A 24,366-nucleotide genomic window follows, 5' to 3' on the forward strand; every position below is an offset into this window, starting at 1 on the left:
TCAAAGCCAAGGCTACAGCCACTCCCCTTCTCACCCCTGCGTCCCCGGATCTTCCCCATTGTCCGCACAGTTTCTCCCACGTAAATAACCGATGTTGGCTTGACCCCCCGGCCTTCCAAACATCACTCCCACGTCTCTGCTCCCCTTGGCAACAGAATTCCCAGGGGGAGCTGTCCACACCCTGTGTCTTCAGCTCCCCTCCTCTTGTGCTCTTCCGTTATTATATTTTAATATATTACATTTTGGTATGTACAAAAGAATATACAGTAAGTCTCCTACATACGAACGAGTTCCATTACGAGAGCGCGTTCGTAAGTCCAATTTGTTCGTTAAGTCAAGCGCAGTTAGCCTAGGTACCCAACTAACACAGTCGGCTATACACCGCTGCTTTTACACTTGCTTCTGCACATCTGGGCTTGAAATAAAAATACCGCACTACTGTACTCTACACAGTACAGTACACAAAAGCACAGCCACTTGTAGAGGATGCACGCACGTGACAACGTACGCCAGACACATGAACTGACTTACGTGATTGGACGTGCGAACGCACATTCGCATCTTTGAAGGGGAGTGCAATGAAGTTGTCCTCGTGCAGATCTAGCTTGAAATAAAGACACTGTACTACTGTACTCTGTTATACAGTCCTGTACAGTAAAGTACACGAAAGCACAACCCCCTGTAGAGGATGCACGCACGTGACAACGTACGCCAGACACATGAACTGACTTACGTGATTGGACGTGCGAACGCACATTCGCATCTTTGAAGGTTCGCAGCTTGAAGGTTCATTAGTAGGGGACTTACCGTATGCCAATGTCTGTCCATTATAAAGTTTAATTACACACCCGTATTACCCAGATGGTCCTTCTCGCTCCGGCCCCGTCCCCCCTGCGCTGACCCCTCTGCTGGATTACAAGCTGCCCCTGTGTTTCACTTTTAAGTAATCCTACTGCTAATGTGTACATGCCCACACTATAGGGTTTAACTGTGGTTTTGAATTTTATAAATAATATGGTGCCACACGGAGTCTTCTGGAACTTGCTTTGTTCACTGGACGTTGTGTTTCTAAGACTTGGTCACGTAGTTGTTTGTGGCTGGAGATCGTCCATGTTCGCTGCTGCGTAATATTCCACTGCACGAATAAACCTCGGCGTATGTGCATTCTGTTGGGGACATCTAGGTTGTGTCCATCTCTCTGCAGGGCTCACTTTGCTCTTTTGCACATTTTATCACCTGGCACACGTGGGCAGGGGGTTCTCTCGAGTGTGTACCTTGCAGGAGAATAAGGTATGTCATATTCAACTACAATAAATAAAGCCAAATTGTTTTCCAGAGAGATTGAGTCCATTTAAATTTCCTCCAAGTATATATAAAAGTTCTAATCATTCAGTCGCTTAGACTTCTTCAATTCTGACCTTGTAGTGACAGTGAAATTATTGCCATGTGGTTTTACTCTGCGGGTCACTAATTACCGGTGAGATCGGGCATCTCTTCACATACTTGCTGGACTTGGGAGTTTGCTTTTCTGTGAAAAGCCAGTTCAAGCCCATTTTTTTTCATTGGTTTGTTTGTCTTTTCCTTGCTAATTTGTAGGCGCTCTATATGTGGTCTAGATACAAGTCCTTCATCAGTTGTATCTGTTACAAATATCTTCTCCCAGGTTGTGCCTTGCCTACCTTATGGCATCTTTTCTTTTTCTTTTATTTATTTGGCTGCGGCAGGTCTTAGTTGCGGCACGCCGTTTCCTTAGTTGCAGCATGCGGGATCTTAGCTGCTTCTCTCTGGTGTGGGCAGCCCCGGGCCCAAGGTCCAGGCCACGGGCACCCACACCACCCTGCCCCACCGGTGCCCCTGTGATGCCCCACAGCCCTGCCCTCCCGCTCCAGCCATGCTCCCGGGTGGGTGCCAACCCCTTCCCCCTCCCCCTGGGCCTGCCCCCCCCCACCACCAGGCCGGCTGTCTCCAACCTACCTCCTGCCAACACCCAGCCCAGGGCTCTCCGGTCCCTGGTGACACAGGCCCCGCCTCACACCCTAACCCCAGGCCCCAGGGCTCCTCCAGCCACAGCCGCCTCCCAGCACGCTTCCTTCTGTCTTCATCAGGGCAGACACAGCAGATCCTGGTGTCCTTGACTGCTGCCGCTGTGCTGGGCAACCCCAGGGTCCTACAGGGCTGAGGCCCCTGCACCTGACACTCAGCCAGAGCGCAGGGGGGTGACCAGAGCCGCTGCAGCACAGGAAACAACAGGAGACCTCACCAGGGCCGCAAGTGTGTAGTGAGAAACGCGAGCACGTGTTCTTTGTCAAACGCATCTTTGGTGCGGCCGTGATATCCTCCTGAGCTCCACGGAGCGCCTGGCTGGGGACAGAGGACGCCGGCAGCGCTGCAAACCGGGTGACCCCCACCAGCCCTGCCCCCCTTAACGAGCAGCCAAGCCCCAGCTCTGCCTTGAATTCGGCCCTAGTTCTCGTTCAGACAAAGGCTCAGAGGCTGACATCACTTGACGCAGGGAACTGACGCAGGGACGGGTGCCCCAGCTTGTGTTGAGAAGGCACCGGCACAGCAGGCACCGGCACCGGCTTCGGTCGTGCCCCCCACCCCCCGAGGGCACAGCCCGCGTCTCCCAGAGCCCAGCTGGGCGGTCCGGAATTATTGCCGCAGGACAGCGTCATCAGAGGGGCCCTCTCTGCACACAAGACATGGAACGTGGACCCTCTGAGGTGGACAGGGCCGGGGGCACATCGCCCACGAGAACCAGGCTCACTCTGGGTGGACGAGCTTGCAGCCCAGGGAGGCCGGGCTCCCAGCCTCGGATCACAGGCGGGGCACAGAGGAAGCAGGCCTCCAGGGGGCCTGGGAAAAGCAAGGAGCTATCCCCTGGGGATCACGGGGTCCAGCTTACACCGAGTCAGGTCAACTGAACCGGAATCCACCACTAGATGGCGCTCAGAGCTGGGTGGGCGGTGGCCATACAGCCAGAAGGCACAGCAGCTGACCAGACAGGCCTCACCCTCGTCCCCAAAAGAGCAGGGCCTTGCTGAGGCAAGCTGGGTATTGACTTCTAAACCATGCTCCATGAGAGCCTCCCCACCCAAAACCAGCCTCCCAGGAAGGCAGCCTGCACAGGGCGGGCAGGTCTGGGAGAGTCCTGTCTACCTCCAAAGGTCCCCAAAACCTGAGGAGTATTGGGTGAATGCCCACAATTTCAGAAAAACTCCGGGATCAGAAACCCAATGTGCTTGGATACACAAAACGTTACCAGCAGTTAGAAAACCTCAAGCAGTTGGATTGCGTGACATTTTAGAAGTGCCGTTTTTTAGTTAAGCTTTCCTCTCATCCCATCTCCCAGACAAGCTGGGGAAGATTGAGATCACTCCCTGCAGTGGAGTCAGCATCTGCACCCTGATTTCCCCTTCGGTGCCCACAGCAGACATCACTAATAGATCCCAGCACCCCTTCCCATGAAGATTCCAATCCTTCTCAACAGAACCGCCAAGAGCTACCACCAACCACTCGAACTGGCCCTTGAAATGAGAAACCCATTTATCAATCTGGATCCATGGCAGACCAAGTGGCAACGTGGCCTGCCACGCACTGCTCACTCTCCCCTCCTCCCCACCCCAGCCCCCTCTGTCACACACCCTGAGGACACACAAAGTAGGGCCACCGCTGACTTATACATGTCTTTATGCAAATTAGAAAAAGGTGTCCCCCTCCTGGGGTAGACAGTCAATGCCAGGACACACCCTTGCAGCCAGGTACCCTTGTGCAGTGCACAACCTATACAACCACACCTGGGGTAGTGTTAAGCCCCGACAGTTGTTTTCTTCTTTTCTGTAATGCAAGTACCTGTCTTAAGCTTTGATTGCAGAGGCGTCCACTTCACACACGGCTATCTCAAATAAACACATTGGCAGCCGCTCGATGAGATAAAGAGCCAGGCCACCTTCCTCCACTGAGGCTCCTTTATTTTAGAAATCTTGGTTGATTTTGATAACTGACCATTTGGACCACTTTTGTTTTCTTCCTTGGCTTTAAATTCCTGCTCTTATCTTTTAAATTCACCAATAAAGAGTGAGCCCCTGAAAACCTGGATCCCAACAAAAGCATAACCCCAGGCCCACACTCTCTCTCTCTCTACCCGAGACCTCACTGTGTGGCCCCAGGTGTACTATGTAATTTCCAGGTCTTGTAAGTAATAAACCTTTATTTTTTCAAAGTTTCCTGACGGTGGTTGCTGAAAGGCATCTTGCTAACACAGTACGAACCACAGGCACTGGTCCAGCCACAGCACTGGCTCCTGACAGGCTGAGACCCGGTGGCCCCGTTCCAGAGAAGCACAGTCGTGTCGGAATAAGGATGACAACCTCGTTGTTTGCAAGACTTATTGATGAAGATGATTGGCATTCTCACCCATAAAGAAACGCACCCAATCACACTCACACGAGCCATAAAATAATAAAACGCAGTCCAGATTCTTATCATGTAAAACCAGGATCCCAAGCTTAATGCCCTGGAAAGCTGCCGGTGGGCCTGTGCGGGCCTCACGTGGGCCTCTGGTCCCTGAAGGCCACCAGCAGTGAAGGCACCACGGAAATCGCAGGGCACAAGGGGAGGGCCGCTGCATCTCCCTTTCACACTGTCTCAAAGGCCCCTGTGGAGTCACCCTCTTCTCCATATTTAGAAAAATAAGTCTCAGGGAAGCGACTTATAAAAGAAAGCGGCGTGGACGGCGCCCGAGGGGCCGCGGAGGTGGTCCAGCTCGGCTGCAAACCAGGGCCTGCGTGTGTCCCAGCGTGGGCGTGCACGGTGGTTCTGTCCAAGGGAAAAGCCTCTCCGGTGGGCCGCGGCCGCCTCCTCCCCCGGCCGGCGCCCATCCCGAGGCCGCATCACCTGCCGCCGCCCCAGCCAGGAAGGCGTCTGGACGTCACCTGCACAGCTGCAGGTGCGGGTGGTGGCTCAGCTTCTCTATCAGCTCCTCCTCCGTGGGCTCCTCCAGGACATCCCTGCGGAATCGGGGACAGGATGGATGGGGAGCCCTGGGCACCTCCAGAGGAGCAGTTGAGCAGAGCTGATGCAGAGGCCCCATCAGTGCTCGGGACGAGGGGCCCCTCGGAACCACCCCCCGGGGACTCGGGCCCATCTCTGGGATGCTTACGTGGCATCCCTCAAAGCCCGGGAGGACACCTCTCCGCGTGGCTGTAACAACACAGCAAACGCTCAGAGACGGCAGTTTGACCACCCGGGGCTGACTCTGGGATGACCGTCACTTCTCTGCATCAGCAGAGGGACAAATCTCCAGGTTACCATGGAGAAGAGAAGGGCGAGGCTTCCTCGGGCCACCTGTCTACACCCAGCAACAGAATCACCTGGAGACCAACAGAACCCGAGCGTGCTTCCCTAAAGATGCTCACAGGAGAGCAGGACAGAGGCCCGGCCCCGCGACAGGAGCAGAGGCAGAGACCCCGGGCTCGTGGGCACCAACCGCCCGCCCGCTGCCTCCCCGCTCCACGCACCTGAACAAGAGCTCCACGGTCACCTCAGAGGTGGCCTCTAGGTCCCCTGTGAGGGACTGCAGGTGACTGCGGCGGTCCCACTTGTGAAGGAAGTTCTGGCAAGAGGCAGGGAGGGACGGGTGGCCAGTAGGCGTGGGCCCTGCGTGGAACCAGCCTTGTCCCCTGCCCCGACCCCACAGTGTCGGCCTGGCTGAGAAGCCCACCCTGGACACCGGGATCCAAGGTCACCAGCTCCTACGGGAGCAGATGCCTGAGAGCCCTCCTCCAGCCCCCCTCCCACAGGTCAAAGGTCAGGAGCATTCCAAGAGGCCCCCAGCAGCCAGGGCGAGCAGCCCCAAGGGAGGACGGAGCCTGAACCCACCAGGGCTGCCCGAACCCAGCACGGCCTCTTTGGACCAAGTTCCGGGTGGGCCCCCATCAGCAAGTTAGCAACTCCGACTGGGAAGAGCCCGGGCAGGGTCGCCGATACCTCCAGAATCAGAGCCAGGAACAGGTTGACCCAGATGACGGACGACACCAGCCACCACAGCACAAAATAGATCTTGGACCACCTGCGGAGAACAAGGAGGCCACCGGGGCCGCCCGTGAGCCGAGCGCGGCTGCTGCCCCGCCCGCGACATCGCCGTTCCCGCCCCCGAGCTTGCCCAGCCGGGCCTTTAGGGGCGCTCGGCCGGCTGCCGGGCGGCACGGCCGGCGAGAGCGGGAGCCGGTCTGAGCTCTGCAAGCTCCAGGCTGAGCCCCTCCACCGCACGCGCCCCGCCATCCCCAGGAGGCGAAGACCCAGACGCGCGTGCGGCCCGCAGCCGCCGTCGGGGCCGCCAGGACGCGTCACTCACGGGCCCGCGTAGCGCCGGAAGGCGTCCAGGAACACCTGCCAGTTGTTCACGACCATCACGTCCCACAGAGTGACCAGGGCGGCCTGCGGGGCGGCAGACGCAGGGTCCAGGAGGCCGCGGGAGGTGGAGGCGGGGGTCCCGAGGGGCGGGGGGCGCAGGACTCACGGCAAAGTCGTCGAAGTTGTTGGTCCAGTACTCTAGCTGCTCGAAGCTGCCGCAGGGCGCGGAGCCGTTGTCAGGGGCCAGGCTGGGGGGGGGCACGAGCCGGGTCGGTGGGAGGCGGGGGCAGGACACACAGCCGGGCGCCCTGGCACCGCCGCGGCCCCTGCTCGGCGTGGACCCAGCTGGGCCCCTGAGGAAGCGGGGGAAAGAGGAGACGGCCCCCGACCTCGGAGGTGCTGAGGGCGGCGAGGAGGCCAGCGCTGTGGACACACACGGCCAGCGGCCGGCCCGGGGGGGCCCTCGGCCCTACAGTTCAGGCCTGGCCCTGGACGCACCCCCCCCAGCCAGCGCGCGGCCTGGCCTGCAGGCCCAGAAAGGGGCACAGCTGGGGACTCTGAGCCGGCACGGCAACACCCTCGGTGCAGGCTCGAGGGAGGGCTTCGGTGAGGGGCGGGCGGGTGGAGAGGCCAAGGAAGAAAGGGGCCTCCTGGCTCCTCCTGGGGAGCTGCGCCTCACCCCTCCACCCCCCGTCCTGCCCCGTCACCCGCGGCTCCAGCGCCCCCAGAGGCGAGGCGCTCTCTGCACCTCCGAGCCCCCCTCACCTGCTGTTTCCGGGAGCCACGATGACACCTCGGAACAGGATGATGCCGATGACGGCAAAGATGTAGTAGACCACCTAGGGAGGCAGGCGGGGCCCGTCAGCACCCCCCAGGGGGACCCCCGCAAAGCCGGGCTGAGGCCTGCAGGGATTCCCAACCGTGGGCACTGCCGGCCTCCCCGGGACACCGGGGCTCCCGGGCACCTGCGCCAGAGCGAAGCGGGGAGGAGCCACTGTGGGGAACCCCAAGATAAACCGGGGGCCCAGGCCTAAGAACTGAGGCTGTCCACCCCTCCTCCAGGGCTGGTGTGGCAGGAAGAGGGTTGCACTGAGAACAGGGCAGCGAGGGCCAGGGGACGGCGTGCCGGGGAAGGGTGGCCGGGAGCTGGCCAGGCCCCTCCGGAGAAGCCCCACCACTCTCCCCACGCCCATCAGGAGACGTCTGAGCGCACCACCGGGCAGCCTGTGCCACAGTCAGAGAAGGGGCTGCTGGCCGCCCCCGACCTGTCCCCAGCATGTCCGGTGGGGGGAGAGGGGTATGGGGAAGAGGCACTCACCCCAGGCTAACCCAGCCCCCCCGGGCCTCAGTTCCCTCCACTGTGCAAATAGGGGTCTGGGGGGCAGTGCCCGAAGCAAGGTGCCACCTCTAGCATCCCATGACAGCCCAGAGCACCACAGGAGCCCCTTATCGTCCAAAACAAGAAGCAGCAGGGCTTTGTCACCTTCCTCCTGCCCTCCAGGCCTCGCGCCTGGAGCAGCACCCAGGGCCCCTGCTCACGGGGCCCTGCACGCGGCGGGGGAGGGCTGACCCCAGGGTGGGGGACATCACGGCTCTCTCAGCAAAAGTGACTGTGAGTTCTCGAAATCTCTCTGAGCAAGGATGGTTGACCAACCCCCACTGGGGGCTCTGGGGGCCCTGAGGGGTCCCTGGTGCCTCTTACATCTTTCATCTTCTCAGTGTGGCCCCTGGCCCAGGACACAGGAGGGATTCAGAAGTGACCAAGAGGATCTCTGGCACGGGAAGGGGTGCGGTCCGGCAGCGCCTCCAGCCAGACCAGCCCCGAGCTCCTCTCTCTGGCTTCCTGCCCGTCCCTGTGCTCCCTGGGCCCTGGTCACGCGCTCGCCTAACACAGGGACCCTCCTTCCGAAGGCCACCAGCTTCCTGCCGAGCTCTGGCTCCCCATCCAACGGTCCAGCTCCACTCCCCCGAGGGGCCAGCGCAGGCAGCCAGACTCACCGCCAGGATCCCGCCGAAAGCCCGCATGTTTTTGATCAGGTCCAGGATGGTACTAGCCACCACGGCCATCAGCTGAGACAGGGAGAAAGCACAGACCCGATTCCTCCTGGTCCCACTGAGGTAACACCAACCCGCCCACCACCCAACGCTGACCTGGAAAGGCAGGAGGAGACTGGTGACTTCCCAACCCACACACCTGTACACAAACCCCTCAGGCATCCAGACATACCTCACCTGTACACGCACCTGTACACACCCGCAGCCCCCATACACACCTGTACACATACACCCAAGGCCTCACACACACACCTGTACAAACACCCACAGCCACCCATACACGTCTCACCTGTACACACACACACAGGCCCCCATACACACCTGTATACACATACCTGTACACACACCCCACAGCTACCCATACACGTCTCACCTGTACACACACCTGTACACACACCCATACACGCCTCACCTGTACACATACCTGTACACACACCCACAGCCACCCATACATGCCTGTATACCCATCCCTGTACACACACACGCTCATACCTCCATGCCCACCCATACATACTCACACTTGTATACACCCACCCGGGCAGATGCATTACCCCCTTCCCTGCAGATACCTCCACCCTCCCAGCCTCAGATGGGTCTAAGTCCAAGACCCTTGGTGAAGCCATGGTGTGCAGGGCCTCGGCCCACACTGCCCACCAACCCACTAAGGCTGGGTCAGCTCCACCCTGGTCTGGAGGCTCCTAAGAAATGCCGGCCTGGAGACGGCCAGTCAGCCCCGGGTAATAGGGTTTGAGATGGGGCCTCAGAGACCCCGTCAGGAACCCCGGCTACAGGCCCCCCTGAGCCCCGGAGAAGGGCTTTCCAAGCAGCCTGGTTACCCCACCCGGTAAGTTAGGAGAACACAGCGCCGGATGGTAGCAGGCGGGGACCATGCTGTACGTGTGTGCACATGTGATTATGTGCATGTATGTACATGCACGTGCGCATGCGTGTACAGGTGTGTACAGGTGATCACGCATGTGTGTATGAGCGCACGTGTGTGACTATTTGTGTGCGTATATACAGTTGTGCTGGTATAAGCATATACTGTGTATGCTCTAGTGTATGATTATGTGTATGTGTGTGATTACGTGCATGTGTGTATACAGTTGTGTGTGGTTACACGTATACACGTGTCGGTGTAGAGTCATGTGTATGTGTGAGATGACGCATGTGATTGTGTGGATGTGTGATTACGTGTGCGTGTGTATAACTGTATGTGTGCTTGTGGGTCTGTATATGTGATCACATGCTTGTGTATACTGTGTGTATGCGTGTGTATAATCGCACAGGTGTGTGTGTGTGTGTGTATGAAGGCCTCAGGGCAGCAGCCCCCCTCTGCACCCAGGACCCCCGAGCCACCTTCAGATGGGAAACACCCCTGGGTGACAGGTCACTCCCCTGACAGGCCAGGAGCGCAGCTTGGTAGGAAGGACAGACAGGCACAGGGGAAGGACGTGGACACTTGGAAAGGGGTCAGATGTCCTTGGTTTCTTTTCTCCTGAAAAGTGCTTAGGAAAGCAGACGGGAGCCTCCGAGCCGGGCGGGAGCTGGGCCTGAGCACCCGCCTCCCGGCCCCCCTCCCCTCAAGGTGGGTGTTACTCCGGGTGGGAACATTAAGAGAAACCGAGGCTCAGAGACGGTCACAGGCCGCCCCACTCCTGCTCTGGGGGTCCCGGAGATGAGCACCGGCAGCCACCAGCAGACCGTGCCGAAGGCCTTGCAGAAACGCAGGATGCCTGGGAGCACACCAGTTCCTCGCAAAGGTCAGGGACCCCAAGGAGCACGAGGCCACCCCTGCAACCGGCCGAGGGGCCCCACACGGGTCCCGCCTGCACCCCCTCGCTGTCCTCACCCACAAAGCGGGGCTGGACACTCATACTTCCAACCGCCGTCAGCATGGCCCAGCCGCAGTGCAGGGCGGGCCGCAGCCCCAAGGGCCCCGGGTGGCGGGGGGCAGGTGGGCGGGGCGGACAGCGCTCGGCCCGGTCCCTGCCCGGCAGGCACACCCGCTCCCAGAGCAAGGCCACGGCGTGCGCAGGCGGGGGCGGTACCTCCATGCTGGGAATGACGCGCAGGAAGCGGAAGGCTATGAGCATGTTCACCAGCCGGGTCATGTCCCACAGCGACAGCAGGCCCCGCATCTCCGGCTTCCTGGGGAGACACATGGACACGGGTTGGGGGAGGCCGGGAGGCCAGCCAGGAGCAGACGGGAGACACGTGGTCCAGAGACAGAGACGCAGAGCCTCAGAGAGAGCCACAGAAGTGCCGGGAACGCGCCCCGTAGCCAACACCAACCGGAAAAGCTCCATCGTGACAAGAGGGCAGAGGCTGAGCCGCCCATGCCTGCAGCCCCAGGGCGGTCACGGCAACACCTTCCAGGGCACAGCCCCGCGCAGTGCCGCAGGGCTACCCGAGCCCTGTCCTACACGGGAGAACGCTGAGGTTCCGGACGCCCAGCTCAGGTCCCAGCAGAGCTGGGAGAGACGGGGCCCCGACCCATCCCCTATCCTCTGACCCCGTTCCCTAACCTCTGAGCCATCCCCTGAGCCCTGACCCTGTCCCCTTGGTGTCCCTCATGGCCTTACTGGCCTCTCATTTCCATTTAAATTTAAACCCATTCTCACCCAAGATGTTACCCCCCCACCCCAGCCCACCCCGCCTCCCCAATGCGGGTTTTAGCACACTTGAGAAACAAGGTGAGCCGGCCCCAAAGTGCCGGACGGTGCAGCAGCCCCACCGCTCCCAGGGCGCAGGTCCCCGCTGAGGACCGCACAGCCCCCGTCTTCCCGACACAGACCCTTCCCGGGGCCCCAAGGAGCAGCAGCCTTCCAGCTCCATCCCCGTCTTGGGCAACTCCCAGCCGCTCCACTGAGACGGAAGCAGCCCAGCAGAGGGACCAAGACACCGGGGCTGCCCGAGGGCCCGAGGTCGGCACGCGTGCTTGCTGGCGGCTGTACTCTGGGCAGCGGGACCCCAAGGCTGCCACAAGCCACACTGCGAGGCGCCCTGGGACCCCTGGCCAGATGCCCATCGCTCTGCGTGGCCGCGTGCGTTCAGCGAGCCCCGGGCCATCCCTGCCACCTACAGGGAGGTGAACTGACCCCCAGAGTGGGAGGGGACGCCCCCGGGTCACAGGGCCTCCAACCGGAGGAGGGCCCCAGCCCGATTCCAGTGCCCCCAGGACCTCCCGGCTTCTGGCCCCCGGCACACCTGGGCCCCGTGTCCCATCCTGGGGTGGGGGTCAGGGGGCGCCGAGCCAGGGCACTGCAGGCGGCACCTCCACACCTTCCCGTCCGGGCTCTGGGAACGCTACCCTTCTGAAGGCAGCTACGAAGCACAAGCACAGAGTCCCCAAGAGCGAGGAGGGGGGGCCTGTCCCCATAGGCCTCGGCAGGGCAGGAGCCGCGGCCGCTCCCCCGACAGTCGGGCGTTCGGCTCCAGAGCTGCCCGGGCCAGCGGCCGGAAGCCGGGCGCACACCCTTCCCCGGGGCGCTAGCCAGGCCTCCCCGGGTCCTCCACAGTCACATACCAGCCCGGGTGTGGGAAGCAGTACACAGCCAGAGTTGAGATCTCCAAAACCTTTAATCACAAAAGAAAAGAAGCTCGCTACGGCAAGGCTCACCGGCAGCTCTCACACGCCGTCCCCAGAGGGGTTCTGGGGAGAAATCAGGACCGGGGGGTCCTATCCCCACGGTGGGTGCCACGTGCGGACATCCCGCAGCTGAGAAAGACACCTGGCCTCAGGAGTCGGGCTGCACGCACGAGGGGCAGCGCTCGGGAAGGGCCGGCCGAGTCCCGGGCACGGGAGAAGCTACCTGGTCAGCTGTCTCCCTCCTGCTCCCAGGGGCCCACGGCTCTAATCCATCCAATACGAATATCGCTGCTGCGACACGCACGCCGGGCGTGGCCCCTCCCTCCCCCAGGCCCTGGGGAAGGGTGTCCCGAGACCCGCGGTGCCTGAGAACCCCTGCCCCTCCCTCACCCGCGTGGGGGCCCCACTGGCCAGCGGGGCCTGCGGGTTCCCTCCGGGCCTCCCTCAGGGGTCGGGAGAGGCAGCCTGCCACCGCAGCACACTCCCACCCACGACGCGGAGATGCGGCAGAAACCAGCCTCCTGTCGCCGCCCGCCAAGCAGCTCAGCCGGGGGAGGCCAGCCCGAGCCACAGACGGCGGGAGCCCCAGCGCCCGCGGCCCCCGGGCCCAGCCCGACACCGAGTGCTCACCGCCCGCCCGAGAGCGCGTCTCGGCCCGTCTCAGACTTTACCAGCAGGACGATGGCGAGGAGCCCGTCGCACACGTTGCTGGAGGAGACCAGGTACCCCTGCAGGCCCAGAGCGAACACCTTGAGCAACATCTCCAGCAGGTAGTACAGGATGAAGACGCAGTTGAGAATCTGAAAAGGGAGAAGCGGGACCCTGCGTTCAGTCCGGCGCCGCCTGCCCCCCCCACCGCAACGGGGCCCAGGAGGGAGCCACGCGGCTTGGACGCCACAGGGCCCCTCGGATCCCGCCCTGCTGCACACGGCGAAACCCACCACGGGAGCTGGCCGGGGCGGGGGCAGACAGCCCCGCCCCTGCCGGAGCCCCGTGACCCTCTCCTCCCTCTTCTCTGCTGCTCCTTGGCCCCTCTGGGCTGCTCTTCCCGACCCCCCCGCACCCCCAGACACGGGCAGCCTCAGCGCCCCCTTCCTGCTCCGTACCCTCTCCTCGGGTGACCTGCCCCCCGTGCACGGCTTCAACAACGATTCGCACGTCTGCACCCCCCGACCCAGACTCCCCCCACCATCCGACGGGCCCTCAACCCCCCAGGCCCGGTGTCTCCCAACCCCGCATCATGCGTATGCTGGCAGGGCCTGGGTCACCCACACCTGCCCCGTCGCGTTCTGCCCCATGGCTCCCGCCCCACGGCCACAGCCGGAGCCCCACCCCCAGGCCTCTCTCCCCTGGCCTCCTCGGGGGTCTCCGCCTCCAACCTGGCTCCTCTGGTCCGATCTCCTGGGGACACCGGGCAGTGTCCCCCCCTAAGGGAAACTCCTGGCTCTCAGCGGCAACCTCCCAGTCTCTGGGGGAAGGTGTTGAGGAGGCCTCATCATCAAAGCTGGTCTCAGGCTACGGGGTCACTGTCTTTTCTGAAGCCAGCAAGTATCAAGTAGCTCTTCCCTTAAAGGGGGCTTCGTCGGGGTGGGGTGAGGCGGGGCGTGGGGTCAGCTGAGCACTGCGGTCACCTTGTCCGGGGTCCAGTCTAAATTCTATATTCTGAGCCAATGCTGTCTCCTTCACACTTACACAGAGATCACCGTTAAAGGCAGAAGAATAAACATTTCTGACCCTGCATTATGAGCAGTTATCGGGGCATAAAATGATGGAATTCTGCAAAGTCACCTCAAGAACCCTACGTGGCACTGATCTGACCAGAAGTCTCTCATAGCAATCAAGCTGACTCGAGTGCTTAAAAAAACTATTGTTAAAAAAGATGAAATACAGGTCAACTGTATCCAACTTGACATCTGTCAGGAATAAAAACCAGCCACCTCTGCAATATGTTATTCACACAGAGGAGACTGAACAATTCCTGTCGAATACAGAAAAAAAAAAAAAATTAGGAAAGTAGAAAATTTGATTTTAAGTGTAAAATAGAGGAATTTCAAATAGCAGGTCAAGAAGCCATTTCTTCAATTTGGATGCTGTAAGTTTAACTCTATGTTTAATATACATGACCTAATGTGTCATTTTTTAATTGAACAAATCAAGCTTTTCTTATATAATTAGAGAACATTCAATGGTTTTCATCAACTTAATACCATTCATAATATACTTCATTAAAATAAACTTTAAAATACATGCTTTGTGAAGGTCTGGCATTAAGTAATATGGGGCGGGGGGGCACGTACAGCTTTTTGCTTAACATCCAAAACGGAAAAGTTGTTTTAAAGCTCCTAAGGAGTTTGACCTCAGAATGTTAGGAAAGGAATTCTCTCCACACAACCCTCCCTCCGCCGTCCGGCCCGCATGCCGGTCCACCTGGGGCTCTGCGCGGGCTCCCGGCTGCCCTCCCACGGCCAGCACCCCGAGCCCTGGGCCATCCCTGTGACGCGCTAGAACAGCCCAGCCTCCCAGGCATCGGGGGCCCCAGGTGGGGAGGCTGTGCCCTCTGCCCCCCTCACTCCCCATCACCCCGCACGGCGGGAAAGCTCACCCCCAGCACGGAGTCATCACGGTCCTCGGGCAGCACATCTGCATCCAACACCAGGAACACCTGCGGAGCCAGGGCGGACGGCAACTCAGCCCCGAAGCCAGGAGGAAGGGCAGGTGAGAGATCTAGGGGGTGGGAGACGCCAGGGCAGACCCTCACTCACACAGATGGTCACGAGGTTTCCAAGCGCCATGAGGTTGCCCAGGTAGTCAAAGTAGTGGTGGCCGAAGAGGAACTGGGCGCTCTGCAGAAACGGAGACCGGTACTCGGGCCGCGGCGGGTGCTGGGGGGACACACACGCTCAGAAACAAGCCGGAGGTGGCCACGGCCACAGGGGCCCAACGATGCCTGTACCCCCTTATCCTGGGATTTGACCTCTTCCTATCTTACTTCCTATCCCAGCCTCTCCAGCCTAAGGAAATTGTCTCAAACGCAGTAACGTTGGGCCACAGGGGCCCAACGATGCCTGTACCCCCTTATCCTGGGATTTGACCTCTTCCTACCTTACTTCCTATCCCAGCCTCTCCAGCCTAAGGAAATTGTCTCAAACGCAGTAACGTTGGGCCACAGGGGCCCAACGATGCCTGTACCCCCTTATCCTGGGATTTGACCTCTTCCTACTTTACTTCCTATCCCAGGCTCTCCAGCCTAAGGAAATTGTCTCAAACGCAGTAACGGTCTTATGCGCAAAGATGTTCATCACGGTCTTTCTAACACCAAGAGAGGTGGAAATAACCCAGACGGCCACTGATGCTGTAAGTAACCCGTGACGGACTATCACACAGTCGTGTTAAATGTACGCAAAGCGCCATGTGAAAATACACATATAAACTACATGCTAATACCTGTGAAAACTCAGCACAGAACGAAGGTACCTCACACACGGTGACCAGGCTGCAGTGGAACTCGAAGGAGGGCAATTAGGCAGCAAACACGAACGTGAAGACACCCGTCAGACCCAGCGCTCCCATCCTCGGCACCCCCCAGAGCCAGGACAGAGGCGCAGGGCAGTCACCGCAGCATGAGATGGACCGCGCCTGCGCTGTCGCACGTGGGGGGCGCTCACTGCACGTGGCCACTTGATTTAAATTTAAATCCGATCAAATTAAACACTCAGCTTCTCTGTCACGATAGCCACATCTCAAGGGGGATGAGGACACCCATGGAGCTCTGACCCAGCCCCACACTCAGACGCGTGGTCCCTCGGTGACAAACAGCCACAGCCTGACCCGCTAAGAACGTTCCCAATCTTCCCACAGTCCTCCACGTGGGAACTGGTGCCCGGAGGCACCTGCCCACACTAGTACGGTGCGGGTGCAGAGAGAATTAGGTACCAATTCCCTCTGCACCAGCACCCATCCCTGCTGCACCCCAGAGGGTGGCTTCCTGCAGACCAGCTCCAGGCCGGGCAAACCGGCAAACGTCTCTGTCACCCTGTGGGCTGGACCACAACTTCTCCAAGGGAGTGTGAACCCTGGCCTTGGGGAGACGCCCCCTCCCACCTCTGCTCTTCCTCAGGCAACTCCCTCACCCCTCAGGTACCGCAGAGTTTCCTCGTATCTTACAGTTACTCTTTTATCACAGTTGACACTTCTTAATGTTAAACTTCCCCTGCTAAACCCACTGTCTGGCTTCTGTCTCCTGCTTGGACTCAGACTGATATATTGGGCAAGAGAGATTTCAGCATCATCCATGATGCTTAAATGGTTACAAGAAGTATGGACTCATAGGTTACCTTGTTATCAAGAAATAACAGGGCTTCCCCGGTGGCGCAGTGGTTGGGAGTCCGCCTGCCGATGCAGGGGATGCGGGTTCGTGCCCCGGTCCGGGAGGATCCCGCATGCCGCGGAGCGGCTGGACCCGTGGGCCATGGCCGCTGGGCCTGCGCGTCCGGAGCCTGTGCTCCGCAACGGGAGAGGCCACAGCAGTGAGAGGCCCGCGTACCACAAAAAAAAAATAAAATAAAAAGAAATAACAAACCTTGAAATGATTTCAGTGGTTGTCTCTGGGAAGGGGGACAGCTGGGTGAGTTTTTCTATTTTTCTCTACTACCTATAATGAATGACTGCTATGCTTTTAACCCAAAAAGCTTCTTATTAAAAGAAAAACAGACTTTCAGAAGCTGGCACAGTACCTTCTCTACAACCAGTTAGCAAGAACTGACCAGCACTGGAGGCCAGGCTGATGGACTGGGGGTGACCACACACGGGAGGGCTCTCGTGGAAGGCTCACGCTTTCCTGGTATCAGCCTGCCTGGAGAACGCCTCTCTTCAGCAGCGATTCCAAATTCACAGGCTGCCAGGGCACCTGGGACAAGCCCCCACATGCTAACAATCCACGAAGCACCTGCCTGCCCCCTCGCAATCAGCATTTCGGGGAAAGAGGCTATCATAAAACCAAGGCAAGGACACCACAGCTCCCCAAACCTCTAGGACCCAAACTCCCACCTCAAATCACAAATCTGGACTTTAGACCCAGGGAGCTGTGGGAAGAGACAACATCCCATGGACCACACTAGGAAAGGCGTGGCCAGAGCAGGGGCGTGGTTAGGGCAGGGGCGTGGCCTGCGTGTTAGACCATCCCTGAGTCTGTGCCCAGCATGTGCCCTGCTCCACCGGTCACAACCACAGCACCTCCTTTTTGATATCATCAGATCCTGATTCCAGAAGAGGAAGGGAGAGTCGGTTTTGGAAGACCTGAACCCAGAAGCATCCTACAGGCCAGCAGGCAAGCGCCCAGGGAGAGCCTGGCTGGCCCAGCGGACCCCACCGAGCGAACCCTGAGAAAGGAGCCCGCCTTCCCAGACGCCTTCCTGCCCAGGTCAGCCTGCACCCAGAAAAGGGCTGGATCACATGACAGCTGCCAAGAGCTGCGTCCTGGGCCCAGCAAACCTCCTGCCCCAGGATGAGGACCATCATCCAGAAAGGTGCTTCCTGATTTTCTATAGTTTGAGGACCGCTATCACAGTTTCTGCAAAACCTGCATCTGATGGCACGTACTTACTATTTCCTTCGAGTCACCTGGAAGCAGACACTGTTGCCTAGCCTCTTCCCAAGAGAGGTGCGATGTGCGTGTCCCTACAACCAACTCCCATGCCCCGAGGGTGCCGCAACGAGGATGCTGCTGACAACAGACAGGTCACGTACGCGCCACCCGGAGCTCCAGGCCCAGCAGGGCCTGCCTCCAGGTGACCTGCAAAGACCTCAGGAAAACATGTTCTTAGGAAAACCACCTCTGACCGGGGCCTGAGGCCACAGAGGCTGACCACAAGATCTGGAGAAGCTGACATTTGCTGTGGGCTAAGATGTATCCCCCAAAATTGTATTTTGACATCCTGACCCCCAGAACCTCAGATGTGACTGTATCTGGAGTCAGGCTCTCCTAAGAGGAAATTAGGGGGAAATGAGGTCACTGGGGTGGGGCCCTAGTCCAACGTGACTGGGGTGCTTATAAGAGGAGACCGGGACACAGACACACACAGAGGGACGACCCTGTGAGGACACAGGGAGAAGACGGCCGTCTACACGCCAGGGAGAGAGGCGGACCCAGAGGAGGACCCAGCCCTGCCCACACCGGGATCTCAGACTTCCAGCCTCCGGGACTGGGAGATAATAAGCCCTGTTACTTAAGCACCTCCCGGCTGTGGTATTTGTTACAGAAGCTGAGCTGACTGACTCAATGGTGACACAGAGCTGCTAGGAGTCCGATCAGCAGGAGATGTCCGATTCCACCTCTTCACTCCAATCCCCGTTCAAGTCCGGCTTGGCCCTCTCAAGGCCAAGGGGCTGCAGTGGCAGCCCCCTCCGCTGCCCCCACGGTCTGCCTGTGAGCAGCTCGGCTGTCTCTCAGCACCCCCGCCCCCCCCCCCCCCCCCCCCCCCCCCCCCCCCCCCCCCCCCCGAACCCCTCCCGGCTGTGGTATTTGTTACAGAAGCTGAGCTGACTGACTCAATGGTGACACAGAGCTGCTAGGAGTCCGATCAGCAGGAGATGTCCGATTCCACCTCTTCACTCCAATCCCCGTTCAAGTCCGGCTTGGCCCTCTCAAGGCCAAGGGGCTGCAGTGGCAGCCCCCTCCGCTGCCCCCACGGTCTGCCTGTGAGCAGCTCGGCTGTCTCTCAGCACCCCTGCCACCCCCCTCACCCACCCCACCCCACGCCCCCGCCTCCCAGAAACCTAAAATGCAGGCGGTCCAGGGTCTTACGGACACAGCACTGAGCTGGATGCTGAGGCCCATTCGGTAACTTTAAAAATCAGTGTCAAGGACAACAAGCAAAGGTTTTAGACAAACTCAGGAACCTCCCAGGTTAGACACGTGGGAAGAGGATAAAAGTCTATCACGGAGACGGAGAAAACTGTTTGGAAAGTTCCCCTGGGTCAAGACAACAGTCCCTGTGGTCCGTGAATTTCACGAGGTCAACAGAATCTCCCCAGGAGCCACACCGTCTCCGTTCCCACATACCATCCTAGGGACCAGAATCCCTGGGAAGGCATGTCCTGGCATCGGTCACTAAGCGTGACCCAGATGATCAACGCCAACAGACACCGAGGACTCCCCCCAACCCCGGGCGGCCCTGGCACTGGGCAGGTGACTCCGGTCTGGCCCGTTACCTCCTTAATCACCCTTTTGTCAAACTCATCGAAGAGTTTCTGAAACTCGTCAGCTGACAGCAGGTCCCCACTGCGGGAATGCAGCTTCTGCGAAGCAGGAAAGCACAGGTCGGCCGAGCAGCCGGGCCGAGGGCAGGAGCGGGGAGCGGCCCCTGGCCCCACCCGGACTGGGCCAGCCCGGCCGATGCGCAATGACACCCACTTGACGCCCGGAGCCCAGAGGCGCTGGCGGGGGGGGGCGGGGGGGCCGGTACCTCCGTGATGGCCTGTTTGTGGCCACTGTCCAGCTGGACTCTCTGAAGCACCTGCAGGACGTCCTGGGGCTTCACCCCGACTCTGTGGGGAAAACGCCCCACCGTGAGCCCAGCCAGCTCGGCGCCCTCGGGCGCCCCAACCTCTGACCTGAGCAGCCCCGGGCGATGACAGGGCCTCCAAGAAGGAGCGCCTCATGGTCCTCCTGTCTCCAAAACCCCGAGACCTCATCTTCCACCTTGCAGAGGAGCAGCTAAAGCTGGGAAGGGGGTGCAATCCGACAGGCCCCGCGGCCAACGAGCAGGGGGCACCGAAGCTTCCCCGGTGACACGGCCTCCAAGCCAGGCGGCAGAGTCGATGTGCGTCCCGGGCCCCTCTGGTGCCAACACACGAGTCCCAGCACCAGGGTGTGGGAAGGGTGCCCCTGGAGGGGGACAGGTCAGAGCACACGGCCCCTCCCCGGCCAGGGATCTCCAGCGGGTCACGAGGACACGCGAGTTAACTCAGGCGCAAGGACCATGCGAAGAAACCCTGGAGCCCAGGGACGTCTTCCTGATCCCAAAGGAGCCTTGCAACCTGCTGCCGGTAGGGAGCTCGGCACAGAGCGGGTGCTCAGGAAACATCCCCCCACCCCGTGAACGCCCCTCCCAGAGCGGCCCCAGGGGAAGAGGGCGGGAGCCCCACACTCACCCCTCGGGGCGGGCTTCTCCCTCTGCTGCCACGGACGAGAGGACCTTGTAGGCAGCCCGGGTCCCCAGGCGTCTCCGCAACAGTGAGGTCTGCAGGGACTTCTGCAGAGAGTTCGGCTCTGAGGCGCTCGGCTCAGCCCTCCCCCCAGCCGCCCAGCCCCTTGTCCTGGGGCAGCCCCCGCCCAGCGGCAGCCCGGGGAGCAGCTCCTTGCCCCGTGGGCATCCGGGGAACAGCCCCCGACAACAAGGGCTGGTCCTGCCGATAGCCACTCGCTGTGTAATTCCCTAAGGTACGCGTTTCCTCTCGGCAGATCTGGGGTCCCTGGCCCCCCTGCAAGGTGGGTTTGGGGTCGCTGCAAGAAGACTGCTGCTCCCTCTAGAGGAGGCGGGGCAGGGGAGGTACCCCCAGGGTGGCGTTGGGGACAGCACCGCCTGGGGGGCAGGGAGGGAGGATGGGCCCAGTCCCCCTCACCCACAAGAGGGAGCCGGGGCAGTGCTGAGACCACTGCGGACCCTGTCCCCCCGCCCCTCGCTGGTCAGCTTCCCGCCAGGCCTCCAGCGACAGCTGCCCTCCCAGCCGGGCAGGGTGGGCAGCTCAGCTCACCATCAGGTAGCCCCGGAACTGATTGTAGATGATGGCCGTCAGCAGGTTCATCAAAAACAAGCTCCCTTGGAGAGGAGAAGGCCATGGTCAGTGGGGACCCCCGTCAGTGGGACCACACGGGCAGGGGCAGAGTCGGGAAGGAGCACCAGAGTCGGGGGCCCAGAGGGTCGACACGGGCAGAGCAAGAAGGTGAGCAGCCAGAAGGGCCCAGATGGGCAGAGACAGGGCCTGGGGCCTGGGGGCCTCGTCTGCGGGTGGGGGCGCCACCCGGCCTGCTCAGCGGGAGCACTGCGGACAAGTCATCGGTGGTCACAGAACGAAACCACGGACGGGCCACAGAGGGGTGACGTCACAGGACCGGGGAGGTCACGCCGAGGTGTGGTCACAGGGTTGGGGGGTCCACTGAGGTGAAGTTGCGGGATCCGGGGAGCACACCCAGCCCCGAGCTTTCGGGATCTCATCTGCCCCACGTGACCCTGCAGACCTGCCCAGACTCACCTATCAGGGTGAAGGCTATGAAGAAGATGGCGTAGAGCCGGTTCTTGGAATAGGCGGGAATCATCACTGGAAGACATTAAAGGAAATAAAACACACCCACAGATCCAGTGGCCAGTCCGATTCCCTTCACTGTCTCACACCACTGCTTTCTCAACAGAAAGGAGGGCCCTGTGTTAGGAGAGCTGGGAGGTCTTCTTGTCCAACTCTGCTCTTCACACCTCTGCTTGCACACCCACGGGGACAGGGAACTCGCTACCTTCCAAGGATGCTCATTCTCTAGGCCTCCCCATGACCACGCCTCCCAGACTGAAAGTTCAGCTCTCCCTTGGGTGACTCGAGGACTCACAGGACACGTGGGGACAGTGCTCAGGGTCACGAGCGCAGCTCTCCCCAGGTATGAAAGCCGGTGGCTACCCTCCTGGGAGGGTCTCTATGGTCAGTGACCATCCGAGCCCAAGATGAAAGGCCTCAGCCAGGGCGGCCAGGCCACAGCTGAGCCCCAGAGGACCGTGACCACCCCATCCTGGCCACATCCCCGGCCCAAGCGAACAGAGGCCCCATCAGCAACCCTGACACGGTGAGTTTCACAGCCACCGGAGACCCCAGGGCCTCTCACACGCGGTGCGGCCAAGCCTCACCCCACAGCTGGGCCGCAAAGAGGAGACCACCAAGGGCCCCGCTGAGCACAGCTTGATCCATCACCACACAAAGAACACGGTCCATCTCTAGCTTCTCAGGACGCAGAAAACAAGGGGAAGAGGAGACAGGAACAGAGAAAGAAAATTGGAAAGGAAAGGGAAGAAAAAGGGAAAAAGTAGGAGAGAGAAGGGAAACTAGAAAAAGACAAAAAGAAAATGAAGAAGGAAAGGAAGGTAGGAGGGAGGGCTCCAACCACACTCTGATTCCCCACCTCTCGACAAAAAGGCTTGAGGGGCTCCCACCCCCTGCGCTGGGCTCTCAGGCTCAGCACTGACTCCGCCCCCCGCCCCGCCCCCGCCCAACAGGGCCCCTAGCCCCGCCCCCCTCCTGCGTCACGCACCATCCGGGTTGTTGGCGGTGGTCAGCAGCACCAGGAGGGAGGTCAGAGCCTCGGGCAGGTGGCGGAAGTAGGTCAGCCGCTCCCTGTCCTGCCTGTCGTCCTGCGGGAGCAGACGTGGCAGCACTGAGGTGCCGCCGGGCCTTAGGCCCCCAAAGCCCGGGCCCTGGACCCAGCAAGCCAGGACCGCCCACCGAGGCTCGGCAGGCCCGGACCCGCACCTCCCCATCACCTCCCAGCGGGCTCCGAGCTTGAGGCCGGACAGGACCTAACTCAGGACCTCCGGGCCCAGGGGCCAGCGTCCGGGGATGCCACACACCCACACGGACACCAGCCACTGCAGGAGCTGAACAGCTCCGGGCCAGCCTGGCAGAGAGCATCACAGCCTGGACACAGAGAGGCCCCACGCGGGGGCCAGCCAGCCCGCTCTCAGCCAGACTCTCCGCACACTGTGCCGTGTGCCTTACACCCAGTGTGGGCAGAAGGCGTGGCGCCCAGACACACAAAACCACCCGATCACTTAGGGAGCCTTGCAAAGCCGCTTTCCCAGCTGCCGCCCAAGGGCCAGCCCTCCAGCAGACACCCTGGAACCCTCAGCGTTCCCAGGTCAGAGGCCCAGCCCAGCCCCCCGCGCCCAGTGCACCCACCCGCCCTGTCCTGGGCTCCGCGAACAGCAGGGTCACTGGACAGACACGCGGGGCCTGAGAGTCTGTTAGCCAGTCCCACGCCTCACAGCCTAGGTGCCCCCGACACCCAGACACGCACACACAGCACCCACAGAGATATACAGAGACGCGCGCGGGCGCGCGCGCGCGCGCACACACACACACACACACACACACACACACACACAGAGATATACAGAGACGCGCGCGCGCGCGCACACACACACACACACACACAGAGATATACAGAGACGCGCGCGCGCACACACACACACACACACACACACACACACACACACACACACGCATGCGCGAAGCGGAACTCCTCCCCGGGGGTCTGAGGCATGGTCTTCGTCTTCCCTGACGGGCAGCACAGCCACAAGCCCCAAGTGTTGCCACGAACTCACTGCAGACCAGCCCTGGCCAAGCACCGGGCACGATCCCAGGACAGAGGCGCACGACAGCCCCGCCCTGAGGAGGACGGTGACCCGGCCGGGACACGAGGAAAGAACGCGGGACGGCAGATGCGAGGCAGGCCCCACGGGTGACACCTCCGCACAGCAACAAGCCGCCGGGGGCCGGGCAGCAGTGAGGGGCTGCGAGGGAAGGGGGCCCACGCTGGGAGGCGAGGAAGTGGCGGGAGGTGCCCTCTGGAGAGGCGGGCAGGGGCGGCGAGAGGGGCCGTCCTGATGGCTACCGTGAGGGGCCTCCGTCTAGGGAGGTACGAGAAGGCGGGTCAGCAACCGGCCCAGGAGAGAGGGCACCTGGGAAAGGGAGGAAGAGGCAGCCGGGCAGAGCCGAGTAGCCAGAGCCCAGGAGGCCCGGGGCAGACACCCCGGAGATGTGGCCGCTTGAAGAAAGACGCCTGGAGTCCAGGGGGGCCACTACTGACCTCCTGGTGACGAGGTGGGCGGGTCGCCTAACCCGGTCCCCGTCTCTGCCGCCGAGAACTAGCTGGCAGATTAACCAGGGGCGGCGCTGTCGATCACCCTGCGGGGAGCCTGGGCTGGGAACAGGGCAGAGAGCAGAGGGCACGGTACCTTCCCGCCGGGGAAGAGCAGCATCCCAAGCATGGTGAAGAGGCACAGGTGGACGGCCAGCAGCAGCCCAACGCTGGGGGCGAGAGCGGCACTCAGCGCTGGGCAGACGGGGCCCAGGACAGCCGACCTGGCCGCGCAGGGAGCTCCCCGCAGCCAAGGCCCCAGACCTGCCGCCCTCCCGCCCAGGGGTCCTGCTCCGGGGAAAAACGCAACCCCAGGGGAGTGTCCCGGGGGCCTGGGAGAGGCAGCGTCCCAGGGCCCCCGGACTCTCAGAGGGGAAAGGCCACTTCCGTTAACCTGGGCCGGACGGGGAAGGGTCATCCACGGGAGTCACGGGGCGGGGTGGGGGGGGGATGGCGGGGGGGGGGAAGG

At 61.0% G+C, this 24,366-nt stretch overlaps 1 protein-coding gene across 3 annotated transcripts in view; it reads right to left on the bottom strand.

Annotated features, from left to right (window-relative positions):
* Positions 1 to 3,743: 3,743 nt before the first annotated feature.
* The window catches only part of TPCN2 (two pore segment channel 2), a 32,506-nt gene continuing 11,883 nt past the window's right edge, over positions 3,744 to 24,366 (bottom strand). For all 3 annotated transcript variants that reach the window (XM_028479317.2, XM_024133378.3, XM_028479318.2), the window contains 19 exons: positions 23,995 to 24,067; positions 22,293 to 22,392; positions 21,254 to 21,319; positions 20,756 to 20,820; positions 20,153 to 20,253; positions 19,465 to 19,546; positions 19,211 to 19,297; positions 14,764 to 14,883; positions 14,604 to 14,663; positions 12,673 to 12,801; positions 11,939 to 11,988; positions 10,461 to 10,560; positions 8,353 to 8,424; positions 7,120 to 7,193; positions 6,521 to 6,602; positions 6,356 to 6,438; positions 5,989 to 6,070; positions 5,520 to 5,614; positions 3,744 to 5,009 (listed from right to left, as the gene is read on the bottom strand). In XM_028479317.2, the coding sequence (XP_028335118.1) occupies positions 4,931 to 5,009; positions 5,520 to 5,614; positions 5,989 to 6,070; positions 6,356 to 6,438; positions 6,521 to 6,602; positions 7,120 to 7,193; positions 8,353 to 8,424; positions 10,461 to 10,560; positions 11,939 to 11,988; positions 12,673 to 12,801; positions 14,604 to 14,663; positions 14,764 to 14,883; positions 19,211 to 19,297; positions 19,465 to 19,546; positions 20,153 to 20,253; positions 20,756 to 20,820; positions 21,254 to 21,319; positions 22,293 to 22,392; positions 23,995 to 24,067 (1,600 nt within the window). In that variant the 3' untranslated portion in view covers positions 3,744 to 4,930. The remainder of the gene's footprint in view (positions 5,010 to 5,519; positions 5,615 to 5,988; positions 6,071 to 6,355; positions 6,439 to 6,520; positions 6,603 to 7,119; positions 7,194 to 8,352; positions 8,425 to 10,460; positions 10,561 to 11,938; positions 11,989 to 12,672; positions 12,802 to 14,603; positions 14,664 to 14,763; positions 14,884 to 19,210; positions 19,298 to 19,464; positions 19,547 to 20,152; positions 20,254 to 20,755; positions 20,821 to 21,253; positions 21,320 to 22,292; positions 22,393 to 23,994; positions 24,068 to 24,366) is intronic.

The sequence above is a fragment of the Physeter macrocephalus genome, chromosome 18 (assembly GCF_002837175.3).
Source record: "Physeter macrocephalus isolate SW-GA chromosome 18, ASM283717v5, whole genome shotgun sequence".
Classification (NCBI taxonomy): Eukaryota; Metazoa; Chordata; class Mammalia; order Artiodactyla; family Physeteridae; genus Physeter; species Physeter macrocephalus.